The sequence below is a fragment of the Danio aesculapii genome, chromosome 23 (assembly GCF_903798145.1).
Source record: "Danio aesculapii chromosome 23, fDanAes4.1, whole genome shotgun sequence".
Lineage (NCBI taxonomy): Eukaryota > Metazoa > Chordata > Actinopteri > Cypriniformes > Danionidae > Danio > Danio aesculapii.
The window spans coordinates 3,901,568-3,920,977 of NC_079457.1; the positions used below are offsets into that span (position 1 = coordinate 3,901,568).

At 34.9% G+C, this 19,410-nt stretch overlaps 1 protein-coding gene across 3 annotated transcripts; it reads right to left on the reverse strand.

The window, feature by feature from the left end:
* Positions 1-1,993: 1,993 nt before the first annotated feature.
* LOC130217791 (uncharacterized) lies at positions 1,994-14,994 on the reverse strand. Of its 3 annotated transcripts, XM_056449995.1 has the most exons (7): positions 14,925-14,994; positions 10,932-11,249; positions 8,732-8,910; positions 8,307-8,369; positions 8,153-8,210; positions 6,622-6,706; positions 2,476-2,564 (listed from the first exon to the last, which is right to left on the reverse strand). In XM_056449995.1, exons 1-6 carry the CDS (start codon positions 14,980-14,982, stop codon positions 6,642-6,644), a joined length of 741 nt encoding a protein of 246 aa, XP_056305970.1. In that variant the 5' UTR covers positions 14,983-14,994; the 3' UTR covers positions 2,476-2,564; positions 6,622-6,641. The 3 variants fall into 3 exon arrangements, with proteins under 3 accessions (XP_056305969.1, XP_056305968.1, XP_056305970.1); XM_056449994.1 differs by lacking the exons at positions 8,153-8,210; positions 8,307-8,369 and having other exon boundaries at positions 1,994-2,564; positions 8,732-8,907; XM_056449993.1 differs by lacking the exons at positions 8,153-8,210; positions 8,307-8,369 and having other exon boundaries at positions 1,994-2,564.
* Between the last annotated feature and the right edge of the window lie 4,416 nt (positions 14,995-19,410).

Genomic DNA, 19,410 nt, shown 5'->3' on the forward strand with positions numbered 1-19,410 from the left:
ATACTGTTAAACAGGTTACAGATTTGTACTGTAGCATTTTTACAGTTTTTTACTGTTTAAATCACGGCCATTTTTTACAGTGCAGTTGGTTTTGTTGCTGTTAATTATCAAACTTTATGGCGGTGAATGAGATTAACCACACTCCCATTCAAAGATATTGTAGTCTTGGATTTAACCCATCAGCTACTTCAATCACCTCATATTAAACTGAATCATTACATTGTATATCTGTTAAGCTAGCCTGAGTTTATAGAAAGGAAAATTGTAAAAAAGTAATATTTTCCCCTCCTGCTCCGGTATATATTTGTTAAATACAAAAAGAGGCTCTTCTTACCTTTAACGATACGTTGCATCCTAATATGCAACAGTTCCCAGTTTACATAAATAGGTTCCAACATCTGAGTGTAGGCTGCTTACCAATGCACTCTCACTTTGTTTGAACTTTTGCTTAAAATTGTAAATGTTCAATACAAATGTTCTTACCTTCAATGATGGGCTGCATCCTAAATTCTCAATGGTTTTTTAGAGTAAAAATAAACAGGTCTTAACATCTTAAGCATACAGTTATCAATGCAAACTCACTTCGTGTCAACGTCCTAGTGTGCACCAACATTTTCAGAATTTTGACTCTCTCAGAATGAGTCAACAATAGGCCAGGGGCTTTTGCTTCACGAAAGTGCACAGAAGTGTTTCTATAACAGCCGACTCTCCATTTCACGTTTTTCCCTTTCAAATATAAATGTTTTGCTAAACTGCTGTTGCAATCCCTATCTGGTCACTGTTTGTGTCTTTGTTGAGCTCCTCTGTTAACTTAGTTTACCCTTGGTTGTTTATCAATTCTATCTCATATCTTCTTCTTTAGTTTAGTCTTTGTCCTCATCAGTTGTTTTTTAAATGTTCCTCCCATATGGAATAAACTCTCTTGATTTTACCAACATGTTCACGTAACGACTAAATGTTACCAAATAATTTTTGTTCATCATATTAGTTTTTGACACTTTTATAAGTTTGATCAATATACTTGGTCATCAACTGGCTGATTTGATGAAGGACTGCAAGGATTAAAATAGAGAGGAGGGTAAAGCGATGCTCTATTTTCTGGGTCAAAGCAAGGTCTTTCATATTTTGACTGTAGTAAAAGAAAAAACCGAGCTCTGTTTAAAAATATTGTGCGAGTCAGAATGAGCTGCGTTGAAACTGTAGTATGAAAGTGTAATCCACTAACCATCATCAAAGATTTTACGGAGAAAATCCTGGATTGTTTTACTCAAAAACGGACTCAAAAAAATAAATAAAAATAAATAAATAAATAAATAAATAAATAAATAAACAAATAAGTAAATAAATAAATATATAAATAAATAAATAAATAAATAAATATAAATATATATATATATATAAATAAATAAATATACAAATAAATAAATATATAAATAAGTAAATATATAAATAAATAAATATATAAATAAATATATATAAATATATAAATAAATATATAAATATATAAATAAATAAATATATAAATATATAAATAAATAAATATATAAATAAATAAATATATAAATAAATATATAAATATATAAATAAATCAATATATAAATCAATATATATACATATACATATATATATATATACATATAAATAAATATACATATATATATATATATATATATAAATAAATAAATATATAAATAAATATATATATAAATAAATAAATATATAAATAAATAAATATATAAATAAATAAATATATAAATAAATATATATATATATATATATATATATATATATATATATATATATATATATATATATATATATATATATATATATATATATATATATATATATATATAAATATATATATATATAAATAAATATATAAATAAATAATCATGGATGACAGGAAGACAATATAATTATGAGAAAATGTTTATTCTTGAAGAGAAATCCTTTAACAATGATCTAACAGTCATTTTTAAAGCATTTAAAATATATATATTATTCCAAAACAAAAATATATGATCAGTTAACTACAATACAATGACCATCATCTGGACCATCAACACCATCACAAGTTTTATCATTATTAATATCATTCATACTATTATCATCACCATTAACATCATGATAATTATTCCTACTATCATCTACAGTTATATTATCATCATTACTGTTTTCATAAATATGCTTACTTTTATCATAATCATGATTAGTATAAACACCATTAACACTACCACAACATTTTTCATCATCATCATCATCTGTATAATTATCATTACCATCACCATTATGACTGCTGTCATCATTATAACTATCATAACCAACATCACTACAATTATTATATATATACTTATTTATACATTTAGTAGTATCATCATCACCATCATCATCATCATCATCATCATCCATGGTTTTCGGACAGGAATCTGAAGCACTGTCTGGGTCTTCCTGGTCCTCCTTTCTCAGTCCGCTCATTAATTCAGGGTGGTTCAGGTTCTCAGGTCTTAGCAAGCCTTGTTCTTCATTGACCATCTTGTAGGAATCAGCATCCTGTTCACCTGCTGGATTGTAGAGAAAAGAAAGTTTTGCACCATTTATTGTTGTGCCAGGGAACCGACCGTCAACAGTATCTGTACGCAGCCTTGATGAAGCAAGCTGAGACTGCATATCTCAGTAATGTCACTGTGAGGGGTAGGGTTAGGGGTGGGGTTAGGTGAGCGCTTTAAAAAGCATTGGATGCAGCTCAGATTGCACTGCACCAGGTCTGCAGCCAGACCCCTCTCATTTGTTGTGCTATTAGGTTAAAAAAAAATGTAAATAAAGCAAATGCACTTTAAAGGGGAGCTATTCTGCCCCTTTTTACAAGATGTAAAATAAGTCTCTAATGTCTCAGGAGTGTATGTGTCAGGTTTCAGCTCAAAATACTACACAAATAATGTTTTATAACTCTTTAAACAGACCCCCTAGTTTTTCACAATTTTTTTGTGCAATAAAAATGACTGATTTTGTGGCAGTAATTGCCAGAAATTTGCGGAGAATTTTGCGGTTATTTCTAATTTAGTGATTTTTGCAATTTTGCCAGTCTACCATGTTAGCTGTGCAATCTGACACAATGACACGGAAAAATACGCTGTGTGCCACAGCGCATGGTCTAACAGGGTTGTGCTTATTCTCTTTATGAGTTCTGGGTGTGTTTTGAGAATAAACCAATGAATTGCTAGAAAACAGCAAGAAAACAGTTAAACAGAGCATCTGCAGCACAAAAATAAAGAATGAGCCTCCTCCATTCAGCCTCTTTACTTTCACTTTCTCTCTTTCATGGATAAGGAAACAGTGGATACTCACTCCACTAAAGACATGCATTAGCCTACATAATTTCGTTTGTTAAGCGCAAAGATGTTTCTAAACAATTTCTAAATTCAGTTCTAATTTCCAGCAAAATTAGGATAAGAATAATAATGAAGTGTGTTCAAAAAACTTATTTACTTAGTTATTATATATGCAAACACACATGCTATGCTCCATATGGTAATATATTTTTTTAGAAAAACCTGACAGGTGGACAAATCTAAGCTTGTTTTTAATGAAACAAATATAAATATGCATATAATAAATAATACTGCTAATAATGATTACATTATATTAATGCAAATTGTCGTGAATAAACTAAAAAAAAGCCCCCCGAGGTGAAGAAGGCATAGAGGCAGTGGCTTTTATATTTATGTAGAAAATAATAATTTTTGTAATATTTTAATACTTTAATTATTTTTAATTTGTAAAGATGTGTATTGCTGTACATCCTGCTTGTTTTAAGCTATCAGCTGGTCTATTACACAGTCTATTTTAGTTCTTCAAAATAGCAACGCACCAACAATGCACAGTAACACACCTCTTTTCTAGACCGAAACACTCATGAGTCCACAAAGTGGCACAAATGGATTTGCTATTTAAACAACATGGCAGAAAACGGGGAAAACTAGGGTTGCGCTGGTCTGAAACTAGCAACATGTCGCGGAAACACATCTTGCTCCTTATTGCACTGGGTGTATGATAGGGCTCCTAATTTTTATCCACAATCTTACTTTCTCTCTCTCTCTCAGATTTCACTCCACAGAGCATCTGACATCATGTAATACCGTAACACATCTAAAACACTGATTGCTGCAAAACTCGTCAACGGGAGGGAACATTTCATCTCGCCAGCGGCAGGGAAAGTTAAACAAAATCATTTATCGATTTTTGACACATCATAATACTAGCCATACATGTAAAGCACAAATAATGCCCCTTAATTCAGTCATGAGGCAGCATGGTGGTGCAGTGGGTAGCACAATCACCTCAGAGCAAGAAGGTCGCTGGTTTCGAACCTCGGCTGGGTCAGTTGGCGTTTCTGTGTGGGGCTTGAATGTTCTCCCCATGTTGGCATTGGTTTCTTCTGGGTGCTCTGGTTTCCCCCACAAGTCCATAGACATGTGCTATAGGGGAATTGGGTAAGCTAAATTGTCCATACTGTATGTGTGTGAATGAGTGTGTATGGATGTTTCCCAGTGATGGGTTGCGGCTGGAAAGGGCATCCGCTGTGTAAAACATATGCTGGATAAGTTGGCGGTTCATTTCGCTGTGGCGACCCCAGATTAATAAAGGGACTAAGCCAAAAAGAAATCGAATGAATGAATTCGGTCAAGTACAGCGGCTGTCATCCTTAAACCAATCTCCATCACTGTAAGCTGTTTTTTTTCTGTCTGTTCCATTGCTCCGTTTGTTAGATGTTTGCTCCCAATTTCTTTTGCAGTCATATTTGTGTCAGATGCACAAAACGTCCGATTTGCGCCACAGGATGTCTAATCCCATCTTTGTACACTTCACATGTAAATCACCCGCGCTTCACCTGCGTCTACTTACTGCAATGGCTGCAAAACAATTCCCCCTGCTACCATGTAATATAATGAAATGATTGTGAGGGCGCAGGTGAGATTTCATTTTTCAAGAGACACCCAAATACATCACGTGCGCTGCGTATGCAATATCTATAAGTCATGTAAAAGAATAAATTGCTAATTAAAATAAATATATTTAGATTATATAGTTTGGAATTTGATGTTTTATGAGATTATTTACATTTTTTGCAATTATTTTGCATTTAAATTAAGAATTTTGCAGGATCGCAAAACTGATTTTGCATTGGACTCAGTGATCGCGGAATTGCGAAAAACTAGTGGGTCTGTTTAAAACTGCCTCTTTATAGGCTTTGATCCTAATTGTGGCGTTTTGGTGACTGTCGCTTTAAATTCAAATGATTTTGCTCTTTTCAAAAGAGGGCGGAGCTACAAATGCCTGTGTATCAGCATAGTGGCAGATTCAAAAACAAGGCTGACGTCCTATGCTAATGAGGGAGAGAACGTCACTAGTGGGCGGGAGTTTCCCCCTCTGATGACACGTACAAAAGGAGAATGTCAATCTAAGTGTTTCTGCAGACTGATTTTATCAAGTCTGATTATAAACAATACATATAATACATTTTTACCCTTAGATGCTGGTTATATTCAACAACCTTAAAAGGGTGATTTTTGCATGATAGGTCGCCTTTATTGGCTTTTCAAAAGTTTGTTTAATAATTAGCTTCTAGTGAGGATTGTGTAATAACTCTTGCTACATCTCTTTCAAGAAATACAATCAGTTTAATTCTGCAGAATCTGAGAATTAAAGGGACAGTTCACCCAAAAAATTCAGCCATCGCTTACATAATTTAAAATGCTGGAAACCTGTGGCCACTGACTTCCATAGTAATGGATGTTAGTGATTATAACTTTCGAACATTTTTCAAAATATCTTCTTTTGTGTTGAAACATTGGAAACTGAAATTAGTATGGAACAAGTAAAGAGTGAGTAAATGATGTCAATTTTCAATTTTGAGTGAAATATCCATTTAAGCATAACACAGAATTACCTCAGTTTAACATGTATTTCATACACTACAAATTAACAGTGGCCTCTTTACAGTCCTTCTATGCAGATCTATTTTAATCCGTAGCTATATATTGTTCTATTCATTCATTAATTTTCCCTTCGTCTTAGTCTCTTTATTAATCTGGGGTCGCCACAGCGGAATGAACCGCCAATTTATCCAACATATGTTTTACGCAGCGGATGCCCTTCCAGCTGCAACCCATCACTGGGAAACACCCATACACTCATTCAAACTCAGATACTACGGACAATTTTTTAGCTTACCCAATCTACCTGTACCACATGTCTTTGGACTTGTGTGGGGAAACCGGAGCACCCGGAGGACACCCATGCTAACACGGAGAGAACATGCAAACTCCACACAGAAACGCCAACTGACTCAGCCGAGGCTCGAACCAACAATCTTCTTACTGTGAGGCGACAGCACCTACCTACTGCGCCACCTATATGTTGTTTTAAGAAGTGCTAAGTGAAATGTCAAGATGATGATAACAGACAGAAAGCAAGAATTTGTTATTATGACTGTGGACCAAATTCAATCAGTTTATAAAGCATTTCAATAATCTGACAAGTCAATGTTAGTGAAGGCTGCAAAATGTCTGATCCATAAGAAAAATTAAGCACAGGTCTTTTAAGAACTGGTGGACTGACCTTCATTTACTGTACTGGGATTAATGTTCTTCGGATCCTCCGCAAAGTACACAGAATGAAAACTCTCCTGAAGATTTCTTTTCCTCTGTAATTAGGAGACAAGAGAATGCTGACAATTAATACTCAATTCTGTTACTAAAAAGTGTTTCATACCAAAATATATGTAGGGCTGTGCAATATGACATGATATATCTCAAATGGACAAAAAAAAAGTTTATAATTTCATTTTATGCTCTTGTTTGTTTTGTAATGTCACAAAATATTATTTACAGTTATACTTTTTCATAATTTTTTACGAGTGCAATAGTACATGCCATTATAGGGATGCATATTTCTGATGTTAGACCTTCAAATCACTAGCTTTTCAGGGGTGCAAACTTGCCAGAGTTGAAAAAGGTGACACATTTGTCAAAATGAACACATTTTTAAATAAAGATTGACTGATCAGATGCCCTGACATCTGTTGGTTACAAGGAGGCATTGCAGAATGCATAAACTAAATTTCAAATTAAACAGATTTTCATTGTTCTGTCAGTGTGGACGCAAATATATATTTATGCTTACATTTATAGTCCTGCGTGTGAACAGGCCTTTAGAGATTAGGAATGGACCGATACCGTTTTTTTGGAACCGATCCGATTCCGATACCAAAATTCTGAGTATCGACCGATACAGATCCGATCCTGATACTGTGCTGTTTTTTTTAACATGATAGTTTCTATAGTTCTGGTGCTAAACTCAAATAATATATCTTCTTTAGTAAAAATAACACACCTAGCCTATAGGCCTATGACTAAACATGATGTGTGCTGTAAACTAGGATACATTATTTGAGCATTCGTTATGACATGATCTGTTGTGGTCCAGCTTATGTTTCCTTTTTTTTAATATTAAAATCTGTACTAGGCTATCACTTTTGACACTAATCATTGGTAAAATAACCTGAATCTTAGCAAAGACTGATATTTTCCAGCAGGGTTGAAGCAGACTAAACTAAACCGTCTGAGGCCAGTTTTACTTAATAAACTTTCCCTCGCCTGAACTCGCAACGAGTAAGGAGAAACTGAAAGCATGTCTGAAAAATTATTTCCTGAAACTAATTTCGTTTGGTATAATTTGTTGGTTATTTTAATGTATTTATGTTGGTCAGTTATCTACTAAATAAATAAGAATATCTGAGGTGAAGATCAAAACAAGGTCTACTTGTATGCTTCAGCGCACAAACTGACAAACAGGTCTGTTAAATAAAATATTAATATAAATAAAATGACAGTGAAATATTCACAGTTTCAGAGTAGCTTATATTAGGCTAAATAATTTTCTGTTAATGACAATCCATATTGCGCCCGTCAGTTTCACTTTCATTAATTTCATCAACTACTTTGACCACAGTGAGCCAGGCTTTACAAATTATTACCGCACTTAAAGTATTCACTTCGAAACAATAAACTCAGTCAGAAGGATGAGAGAACAAACTCATTGTGAGAATAATCTTATAGAGCGGCGCATGTCATGTCTGTGCAGCCAGTGCCTGAATGAAGCGCTTGATGATCACTGACAGCGCGCAGCCCTCCAGTACGTGGACACTTCTAAAACAGCAGCACAAAGGGGAGAAATCAGTGCATTGAGGATCTGTCCAATGTATTATTGAGCCTTTTCTCATTTAAAGTTTCATGTAGGCCTACTTTGTGTGTGAAGAGCAGGTAATGACCCTCTCTACTCCAGTGTTGTGAATGCGATCTGCTGGTCTAACAGACACAGTGCAGCATGATTTAGAAACAGCAATGATCTCCATGTTGCAGGTCAAAAGGAACCCATTTAATGCAAAACTAAATCCATTTCTCCACTGATTATTAAAACTAACATGAACATATAGTCTTGGAGAAAGTTTGTGCTGTCATAAACAAACGCGACACGCAGCTTGAGTTGTAAATGAATGGAGAATGATTGACAGGCGCAGCGAAGGAAAACGCTGAACTGAACATGAATTTAAGCACTTGAAAATTCATCTGTACTTTACATTAAACTATTGAATGGAACTGGTTAGCAAGCAAGAAAATCTAAGGAGCATTTAGCTGAATGCTTGGAATTTTCTGGTAATGATACTCACCCTCTTACACCAAATAAAACCACAGACAGCCAAGACAGCCAAAATGCCCACTAGGATGCCCAATGCGATGCACACCGTCTTCCCCAGTGAATCTTCTTTGAGAGCATTGCTTTCAGGAGGCTTCTGTGACCCTACAGAGAATAAAGGAGGTGCGGTAAACTGATGGAGGTTCTGGACTTCTGACACAGGGGAATTATTATGTATAAAAGACAAATAGAAATAGTCATGCAATGTAGACAGCAAAGGTATTGCTATTTGCTTTCTAAAATTCTAGAAAAGTGGATCTTAACCCAGGGGACAGGAGGAGCCGCCGGTTTAAGATAAACAGAGACAAGACATTATTTTTTTATTTATCCTCCTCCTACTTTACAAAACACTGAACATTTTTAATTATAAACCAGACAAAATGTGCCTAATAACCAAATTTGAAATTATGGGTAGAGGTGAGATACGCACACTTGTTCAAATTATTGTTCATTATTATTAGCAGATAACATACGGCGTGTAACATTTACATTATAAAGTGTTTTTTTGTTTTGTTTAGAATTTCGTAGTTGGCATTAAATTTATATATAAAAAATTATATATAAAGATATGATATTACTAACAGTTGCAAATGAGAATTTTGATACAGCAGCAGATTTATATATAAAAAACTGAAAAATATATAAAATAAAAGCCCCCCTTTAAATTTACTTTTCTTTTGTAAATATTTCCCAAATGATGTTTAACAGAGCGAGGAAATGTTCACAGTATGTCTAATAATATTTTTTCTTCTGGAGAAAGTCTTATTTATTTTATTTCGGCTAGAATAAAAGCAGTTTTTCATTTTTAAAAAACATTTTAAGGTCAATATTATTAGCCCCTTATATATAGCTATATATTTGTTTCCGATAGAGAACAAACCATCATTATACAATAACTTGCCTAATTACCCTAACCTGCCTAGTTAACCTAATTAACCTAGTTATGCCTTTAAATGTCACTTTAAGCTGTATAGAAGTGTCTTGAAGAATATCTACTATCTAATATTACTGTCATCATGGCAAAGATAAAATAAATCAGTTATTAGAAATGAGTTATTAAAACTATTATGATTAAAAATGTGTTGAAGATCTTCTTTCTGTTAAAATTAAATTAGGGAAAAAATAAACAGGGAGCTAAGTGCTTGCTTGCGTTCAAAACGGTTGTGAATCTCTATTCTAGAAGGTTGAAGGTGTGACCCTCAACCCCAAAACCAGACTTAACTGGTAAATTTATTTATTTATTTATTGCCACATCAGCAACTTATGGCTATTTCGTGGCCAAATGGATAACTTAACTGGTAAAAAAAAAAAAAAAAAAAAAATTGATATTTTGTAAATTTCCTATATGTAAATATCAAAACTATTTTTTGTTCAGTAATGTGCACTGCTAAGCACTTCATTTGAACAAATTTTGATTTGCTTAACCCCTTAGATTCCAGATATTTATTTGTATCTTCTGTTAAACACAAACACAAAAGAGGAAATTATTCAAAATGCTGGTTGCTGGCCCCCATTAACTTCCAGTCAATTTTGTTCCCAGCTACGGAAGTTGATGGGTAACAGCAACATTCTTCAAAACATTTTTGTCTGTTTAATAGAAGAAAGAAACTTGAAAGTTTGAAACCACTTGAGGGAGCGTAAACAATGAGATAATTTTCATTTTTCAACTATCCCTTTAAAAAAAAACTAACAAGATTACATGCAGTTATCAAAGTGGTAAACCCACAATGTAAATCCCTTACACACAATTAGTGCTCTTAAAATATGAATATTATTCTAGGCAAGGCATGGGCAAACTCGATCCTGGAGGGCCGGTGTCCCTGCAGAGTTTTGCTCCAACACTAATCAAACACACCTGAACACTGTAATTAGTGTCTTCAAGATCACTAGAAAGCTACAAGTAGGTGTGTTTGATTAGGGTTGGTGCAAAACTATGCAGGGACACCGGCCCTCCAGGATCGAGTTTGCCCATCCCTGGTCTAGGCTGAATTCCAATGTCCGGACTTTGAGAAGCCCTGGATTAGACTGACAGTTCTGACACAGAAGTGCTGTTTTCCCAGCACCTTTACAACATAATACTTTGTTATTTATGTTTGAAAATAAAAAGTAATGGGACCAAATCCAACAAAAAACATTAAGACAGCAGATCAGACAAATTATTAACATATACTAACCTTTAACAAACACAACCTTCTTGATCACAGTGTCACCGACGATATCCAAAAGGTAATATCCTGATTCACACGCAGCAAGAGCGGTTAAAAAGACACCACTGTCCACAATTCGAGAAGAAAACATAGAGCTGCTCTTGGGTTTGCAGCCTCTGTCCTTCTCATAAGGGGAACAGTCCTTGAAGAGCTCATCGTCCTCTGTCTGATTTTGGAAATCAGTTTCTGCTTTGTACAGAGTCACCCGACTGACAGATCTTGAGTCAGTGATGTGTTCTTCCTTCCCCCTTTTCATCTCCAGCGTCTTACGGTCATGCATAAGACCTGATCAAATAAAATGTCACATTAATTTATATTGGTTTATTTTCCTTCAGCTTAGCTCAATTCAATTCATCTTTATTTCTCTAGCGCTTTTACAATGTAGATTGACAAAGAAGCTTAGCATTAAGATTACAGTAAATTTTACCAGATAGGTTGAATAGCTGTGTTTGGAAATAATTCATTAAATGTACATTGATTGGCATGATTTTGAAGGGGACTGTTTGAATCACGCATAAAACAATTTACAAGCATAGATAAATAAAGTAGAGCAAAGACAAAACTGAGATAAACAGTGTTTTATGTTTTTTTGTGTGTGTGGAACATTCAGTACAGAACTTTAATAATCAAATGTAAAATAACACTAGTCTTCTTTATAAAAAATAAATACAATTAATGTTTAAGATATAAAAGTTATCATTTCTTGTGCCTGAATGTATTGAACTCTTTGAAAATCACATGCAAATGATATTTTTTTAACTTAATTTTGATTAAAATCTGCAGTGACTCCACAAATCACAGGCACTCAATCACATGCCCTCATTGCAGATGGGCACATTGCAATATTAATGCTGATAAGATATATTGTGCAGCCAATAATGAAGCATTTTTCCGGATGCCCCGCTTTGTGTCTTTGTACAGTTTTACAGCCAACTGTGTGCTATTTTCAAGTGCCGAGCTTGTACACAGAAACTAATAACCACGCACACTGAATTAACTTTGACTGAGGCACCGGATGTGCCGCTCGAAGCCGCGACACGGCACACCAGACACTCTCTGTGGCGCGGCAGAAACATGAAGTGTCCCGAATCGTCGCGCCACGCATTTTTGAATTCTAAACATAGGTTTCTGCAGCGGTCCGCGGCGCCCAGCCGTCGACTTGAGTGTACCCTGATAGAAACCGATGTTTAGAGTTCTAAAACGCATGCTAGTTAAGATCACAGGGAGCTTCTGGGATCGCGAGAAATGCAAACGGCTGAAGTATAAGGTAGACTCGATGAGAAGTACACATGTTTGCAAACCTACCTAAAGATACAACCAATAATTCCGATTAGAGCGATAATGTGGAGAATATTGATCTTGTGTTGAGCCCAATGAGCCTTGCATCTAAAAATAGAGCTAGCGTGTTCCTTTAGTGATATCGCTTCGACTCACGCTGAAAATGGCGGACGTGAATCAACAAACTGAGGATATGATGACGCGCCTGTCAATCAATATTGGTGGGTGGGGGGACCGCACTCCTACGTAAAGTTGCAGTCGATCTGAAAACAGCTCCAATTGGTTCACTGTTTGTTATGTTGTTAAATTGAAAAAAAGCACTGGGTGTGTTTATATCACCCCAATATTATTGCCCATATTATTATATTGCCAATATTATTGCCCATATTATTATATTGCCAATATTATTGCCCAATATTATTATATTGCCAATATTATTGCCCATATTATTATATTGCCAATATTATTGCCCATATTATTATATTGCCAATATTATTGCCCAATATTATTGCCCAGCTCGCTTTAAACACTTTTGAAAAATGTGTTTGTATTTTTGGTTGGTTCCCTTTAAAAGATTTTTAGTTTAGTTTTTTTGCCAGTTTATTTATTTATTTATTTATTTATACATTTACTTATTTAATGTATCATTCTTTTAATTTAGGCCTACTTATGTTTTTTTTTAATCTAACAAAATTGTTAGGTTTAAATCTGATGTTAAAAAGGCATTGTATTGTGAAATCCTCAGAAGGTAACACTTTCCTCTGCTTCGGGAAAGTCCGTACTCCTAATAAATAATACATTTTAAATTTCATTTCTTAATAGGTTTATGGAAGAACTTTAATAGAGTCGTGATATTTTGTTGTTGTTGTCTCCTGGTAGACTTGTAAAACTAAACATTTAGTTATGAGATTGAGTAGAAAAAAATCGTATAGTTCGTTCATTACAAATGCTAATTACTGAGTTTTAATTACATGTGATACAGGTAAGATTCATAGCCATAGAAATGCGTTATCCCTGTATGAACCTAATTATGTTTAATACTTTCATTTAATTCATAATAAAAACCATTTTGTGTCAGACCTATTCCTGTTTCATAAAACATTGATGACCAGATCTCTTTATACAGGTGGATGTCGATAAACTAGAATGTCATCAAAAAGGTGATTAATTTTACTAAATTCAAAATGTGAAACTGGTATATTATAAAGATTTATTACACACATATTGATTTAGTTCAATTGTTTATTTAATATGTGAATTATACTGAAATAGTAAAATTAATCAACTTTTCGATGACATTGTAATTGATTAAGATGTTTTATTTGTATATAGATTGATTTTCACTGAAAATGACTCATAAAATTCATTGAAATATGTTAGGCTACACCAAATGCTGACTGATTAAAATATTTGATAAAGGGATAAAGGTTATGTGTCAGTCCATCATCTTCCTCTTTTATAAAGCAATATTGACCATTCTCACTTATTCTTAGATACAGTTGATCTGATCTTTAGGTCACTGAATCCAATCAGTAAAAACAGATAGTTCACCCCAAAATGAAAACTCTGTCATTGTTCCAAACCAATGATTTTGACCCTGTTGTTTCTCAAAGACATTAAAAATGCATCCTTAAAGAAAAAGAAAAATAACTGCACTTAGACAAAGAGACATGGGAATTATATAGGCATATATTTTTATCTGTCAGAGTCAATGAACTTTCTAAAGATTTTAAAATCAGATCATATAGAGGAGCGTCATGAGTCAATTTATTAAACATTATTTTCAGTTAATTTCAGATTCAGTGACTACAGCATTTGTAAATCAATATCTGGTCAATATGCTTTAGATGCAGAAGATATGACAAGAGTTGTTTTATTAAACATAATCAAACAAATGGCATTTCAATAGCTGAATTTCAGATTCCAGACACAGTTTCGATAAAATATATATTAGCCTAATATCTGGTCAAAATTTTATATAAATAGAAAAAAGACTGCATTATTTTATTAACTTTGTTATGAAACATTGTAATCTGGCATATGCAGTAGAATATTTAGATGGCTATGAATGTTACCTCAGATTCCGTGAAGCCGATCTACAGTGTCATGTGTCAGTAGTTTGTATCTGGAATGCATAAACTATTTCATAACGAAACCTACAAACTAAGAGTCTATCAGGAGACAGAATACATTTTTTATTTCTTCTTTACAAGAATTTGGATGCTCAACATATCAGGACTACATTAAAGTTCCTCCATGAACGTGTTTTTTTGAATCCCAGCATTTAAAACATCCTTTACAGTTTACAGCACCGCTCGACGCTGATCGCTTGACTTCAGTGTCTGCGCGTTCACGGTCGCGCGCATGAGTCACAGTTTTTGACGGGTCACAGATTTTGGCACACACCGGTAACATCCGTTTGGAAAGACGTCGTCTCTTTCCCACATGCCAAAACTTTTTCGGCTTGTCATCTTCTTTTGGCTTTGTTTTTACTATATGAAACGCATGAACATCGCTTTGGTTTTTCGGTTCCAAATATTGGCCTAACGTTATCTCTCTTTAGTGTGTGTGTGTGTGTGTGTGTGGTCTTATTATCATAACACAATCATTTGCTATTTAAACATTAAATATCCATAAAAGCATACACCAATAGTGAAACAAAGATCAGAATCTGTTTCATACCTGAGGCGAGGGTAAACATGACGAAAACCATGAGCAATCCTACGAGTTGTTTAGTCATGACTGTAATCTTCTGGAATCATTGAGAAGACGCCGGCGACAGAAGGGAGAAGGAAGTTCTAGAAAGTTGGAGAAAGTTCCAGCACCGCCACCAAGTGGACAAATTTATATACATATTATTATCAGTTTTCCTTGATAAGCCCTCATAAAATTTTATTTAAAGGGCACATACGTAGTTTACCTCTTTTTTATGATTTAATATTATTTTATGGTTCTTCTGAGTGTGCCAGTTTAGGTTCAGTTTGAAACACAATGGTTTTCTGCTGCTGTAGCCCATCCTCCTCAAGGTTGGACGTGTTGTGTGTTCAGAGATGCTCCTCTGCAGACCTTGGTTGTAGCGAGTGCTTATTTGAGTTACTGTTGCCTTTCTATCAGCTGGAACCAGTCTGGCCATTCTCCTCTGACCTCTGGCGTCAACAAGGCATTTGCACCCACAGAACTGCCGCTCACTGGATATTTCCTCTTTTTCAGACCATTCTCTGTAAACCCTAGAGATGGTTGTGCGTGAAAATCCCAGTAGATCAGCAGTTTCTGAAATACTCAGACCATGCAATAACTACCATGCCACGTTCAAAGTCACATAAATCACCTTTATTCTCCATTCTGATGCTCAGTTTGAACTGCAGCAAGTCTTGACCATGTCTACATGCCTAAAAGCATTGAGTTGCTGCCATATCATTAGAAATTGATTATTCAATTCAATTCACCTTTATTTGTATAGCGCTTATACAATGTAGATTGTGTCAAAGCAGCTTCACATAAAGGGTCACAGTAAATAGGAACAGTGTAGTTCAGTTTGTAGTGTTTAAGTTCAGTTCAGTTGAGTTCAGTTCAGTGTGGTTTAATAATCACTACTGAGAGTCCAAACACTGAAGAGCAAATCCAACGATGCGCAGCTCTACAGATCCTGAACCATGCAAGCCAGTGGCGACAGCGGAGAGGGAAAAAAACTTCACTAAAGGCGGAAGTGAAGAAAAAAAACCTTGAGAGAAACCAGGCTCAGTTGGGCACGACCATTTTAATTTCTCCGCTGGCCAAACGTCTTGTGCAGAGCTGCAGTCTCAGTGGCGGAGGCTGGAAGCTGGCCTCAGCGAAGACTCGTCTGTCTCTGGAGCGTCATAGGAATCAGTCTCATGTTCTCCACTCTTCCATGACCATCGCAGTAGTTGTTCAGGATTCGGCCAGGTCCAGGATATGGAACCTTGGGATCATCTCGTCGTTGGTCTTGGATCGAATCAGTGACTCTGCATAGTCTGAGGGCCTCAGGAAGAGTATCCCCAGGTGGAAATGGAGAATAAAGAAAATAATATTAGATTAGATTAGAATTAGAAATTTGAACAGGTGTACCTAATAAAGTGGCCGATGAGTGTATATCTCATAGTTGTAGAAAACTACAGTACATTTACATTTACATTTAGTCATTTAGCAGACGCTTTTATCCAAAGCGACTTACAAATGAGGACAAGGAAGCAATTTACACAACAATAAGAGCAGCAGTGAACAAGTGCTATAGACAAGTTTCAGGTGTGTAAAGTCTAAGTATTGGGTAATTTGTTTACATTACTGTAGTTCTTGTGTTACCATAGCAACTGCAAAATCACAACAACAGATTAATTCAAGTTCTTTATGGTTCAAACACTCTAGTGTTTACTAACTATAGATTACCTAATGTGAGAGAAAAACAAATGTTGATGGGTAAAAGAGCTCAAAATATACACAAAATATATTTTACTAAAATTGTAAAACTTAGCAGAGTAAAATTTAAAAAGATGAAAATTAGACTTAGATAACTGAATGTGAGGGGGGCACTGTGGCTCAGTGGTTAGCACTGTGGCCTCACAGCAAGAAGGTCGCTGGTTCGAGTCTTGACTGGGTCAGTTGGCATTTCTGTGTGGAGTTTGCATGTTCTCCCCATGATGGTGTGGGTTTCCTCCGGGTGCTCCGGTTTCCCTCAGTTCAAACGCATGCGCTATAGGGGAATTGGGTAAGCTAAATTGGCCGTAGTGTATGAGTGTGTTTTAATGCGAGAGTCAGTGTATGGGTGTTTCCCAGTATAGGGTTGCAGCTGGAAGGGCATTCGCTGCGTAAAACATATGTTGGAATAGTTGGTGGTTCATTCCACTGTGACGACCCCTGATAAATAAGGGACTAACCTGAAGGAAAATGAATGAATTTAATGTGAATTTAAGAGGCGGAGACATCTATTGTTAATATTTTCAAGATAAAATGCCCCTAAATACACACACAGTCATTATTTTTTTAGAGATATGGTGTGTTATTATTCAAAACTGTTTCATTAAAGTTTTATTTTTAGCTAAATTAATATTTTAGAGACACAAAATATACACCTCGATTCAACAATACTGTATGCTAATCATATATTTACAGGAGTTTATCTGTAATGTACAGAACAGATTATACTATTCTGTTGCTCATGAGAAGAAAAAACAGAGCAATGTCCTCCAAACAATTTTGTACTTGAAGTAAAGGCTTTAGTCTTCACTTCATAGGAAATAACACTGAACCATAATTAGGGTACGGTGGTAATATAGCTGTGGTTACCATGATCTACAAGAGTTGATGTCTCCTGGAAATACCCAGTCGACACATTTTCTTATACATCCTGAACATTGCTAATTTGTACAACACATCTATTTAATATAAGTTAGGCTATGTTACATCCTGAGACGTAGCTCTTGGTGTCCACAATGGGCTTTTGTGTTTTCTCTCTCTCTCTCTGTCTTTCTCTCTTCCTGCAGGTAACTGTGTCCACCTGGTAGCGATCATTGGCTCTAGTGATTGGCTGTTGGGAGGAGAGAGAGTATTTAACCTGATCTACACTTCAAACCACTGGTGGTGGTGGTGGCTAGATCGTGCAGTGGCTGAACTTTTCCCCACATACAGACCTGGTGTTTGTTAGAGCTTTCAAGATTTGATTTGACTACAATATTTACTGTGTGGTGAAGTAATTTAAGTCAGACTTCTACTTTCAGTGATCTTGTTAACATCTAATAACTCACCCAAAGAGAAGTGAGTCTGGTTGATTTGTTTGTTTATTTTGAGGGTTAAGTAGGAAGGTGGGTGCCATTTTGTTTTGAATCAGTTGTCTCCTATGTTAGTAGAGGGAGTTAGTTTGTTCATGTATTTATTTAGGATTAGCAAAAGATCATATTAGGAGTTGGCTTGTTTTTGTTTGTTTTGGCCTTGCCCCCCTTCTGAATAATACCCTGTTATATTTTTATGTAAATAAACTTCTCTTTTCTTGATTTGACCGTGTGTTTAAGTCTCTAGAAATTCTCTTTGAGGAGATGAGTTATCTCTCCTTCTCTTTTTCCAGCCATTGCACATTACCCACCACCAATCATTCATATCTGTTGCGGTCACATCCCTAGACCTAAAAAGGTCGTAACAGGCTAATAATATTTAATATTATATCACTTATAACTTATAGTAAATAGATGTGTTGTACATATTAGTAATATTCTGTAGTGTTAAGCTGTTCGGTTGTTAAACATACGCAGACCTGCTTTGAGAATGAACGCAAAGACCTTAACAAATATAAATATCCAGCTTACAAAAATCCTATTAGGCTTGAAATATGAAACCTCATTCAAAATACTGCAGTGATTCCAAATACAGTTGAAGTCAGAATTATAAGCCCCTAATTTGTTTTTGTTTTTTCTTTTTTTAATGATGTTTAACAGAGCAAGGAAATTTTCACAGTATTTCTGATAATATTTTTTCTTCTGAAGAAAGTCTTTTTTGTTTTATTTCGGCTAGAATGAAAGCAGTTTTTAATTTATTAAAAGGCATTTTAAGGTCAATATTATTAGCCCCTTTAAGCTATATTTTGTTTTCAATAGTCTACAGAACAAACTATCGTTATACAATAACTTGCCTAATTACCCTAACCTGCCTTGTTAACCTAATTAACCTAGTTAAGCCTTTAAATGTCACTTTAAGCTGTATTAAAAAATATCTAGTCTAATATTATTTACTGTCATCATGGCAAAGATAAAATAAATCAGTTATTAGAAATGAGTTATTAAAACTATTATGATTACAAATTTGTTGAAGAAATCTTCTCTCTGTTAAACAGAAATTGGGGAAAAAAAATAAATGGGGGCTAATAATTCAGGGGGGCTAATAATTCTGACTTCAACTGTATATATAATGATGATAATAAATGTTTGACACACCCACATAATTAGACATAAATCACTAGTAGTCAATAATCAAGGCCAAAACGCTGCATAACATCGATTACAAAGTTATCAGTGCGCAGTCTGTTTAGTGTTTGGTTTCATTTCTTCCTGGCAAAAGGTGTTGAGGTTTGCAGAAAGCTCAACCCACCACAGATATGAAACAACCATATAGTGTCACTTCCTTTTCTCTGAAAGTGAAGTTCATCTGATGAGCTTGAGAAACA

Bases quoted from the DNA above. Each gene is read 5' to 3' on its own strand.
- LOC130217791 (XM_056449993.1), bottom strand. From the start codon at position 14,982: ATGACTAAACAACTCGTAGGATTGCTCATGGTTTTCGTCATGTTTACC. The intron at 8,911-10,931 runs GTTAGTATATGT...CCCCTGTGTCAG, and splicing joins GAAGGTTGTGTTTGTTAAAG to AAGTCCAGAACCTCCATCAG. The intron at 6,707-8,731 runs GTGAGTATCATT...TCCTAATTACAG, and splicing joins GTTTTATTTGGTGTAAGAGG to AGGAAAAGAAATCTTCAGGA.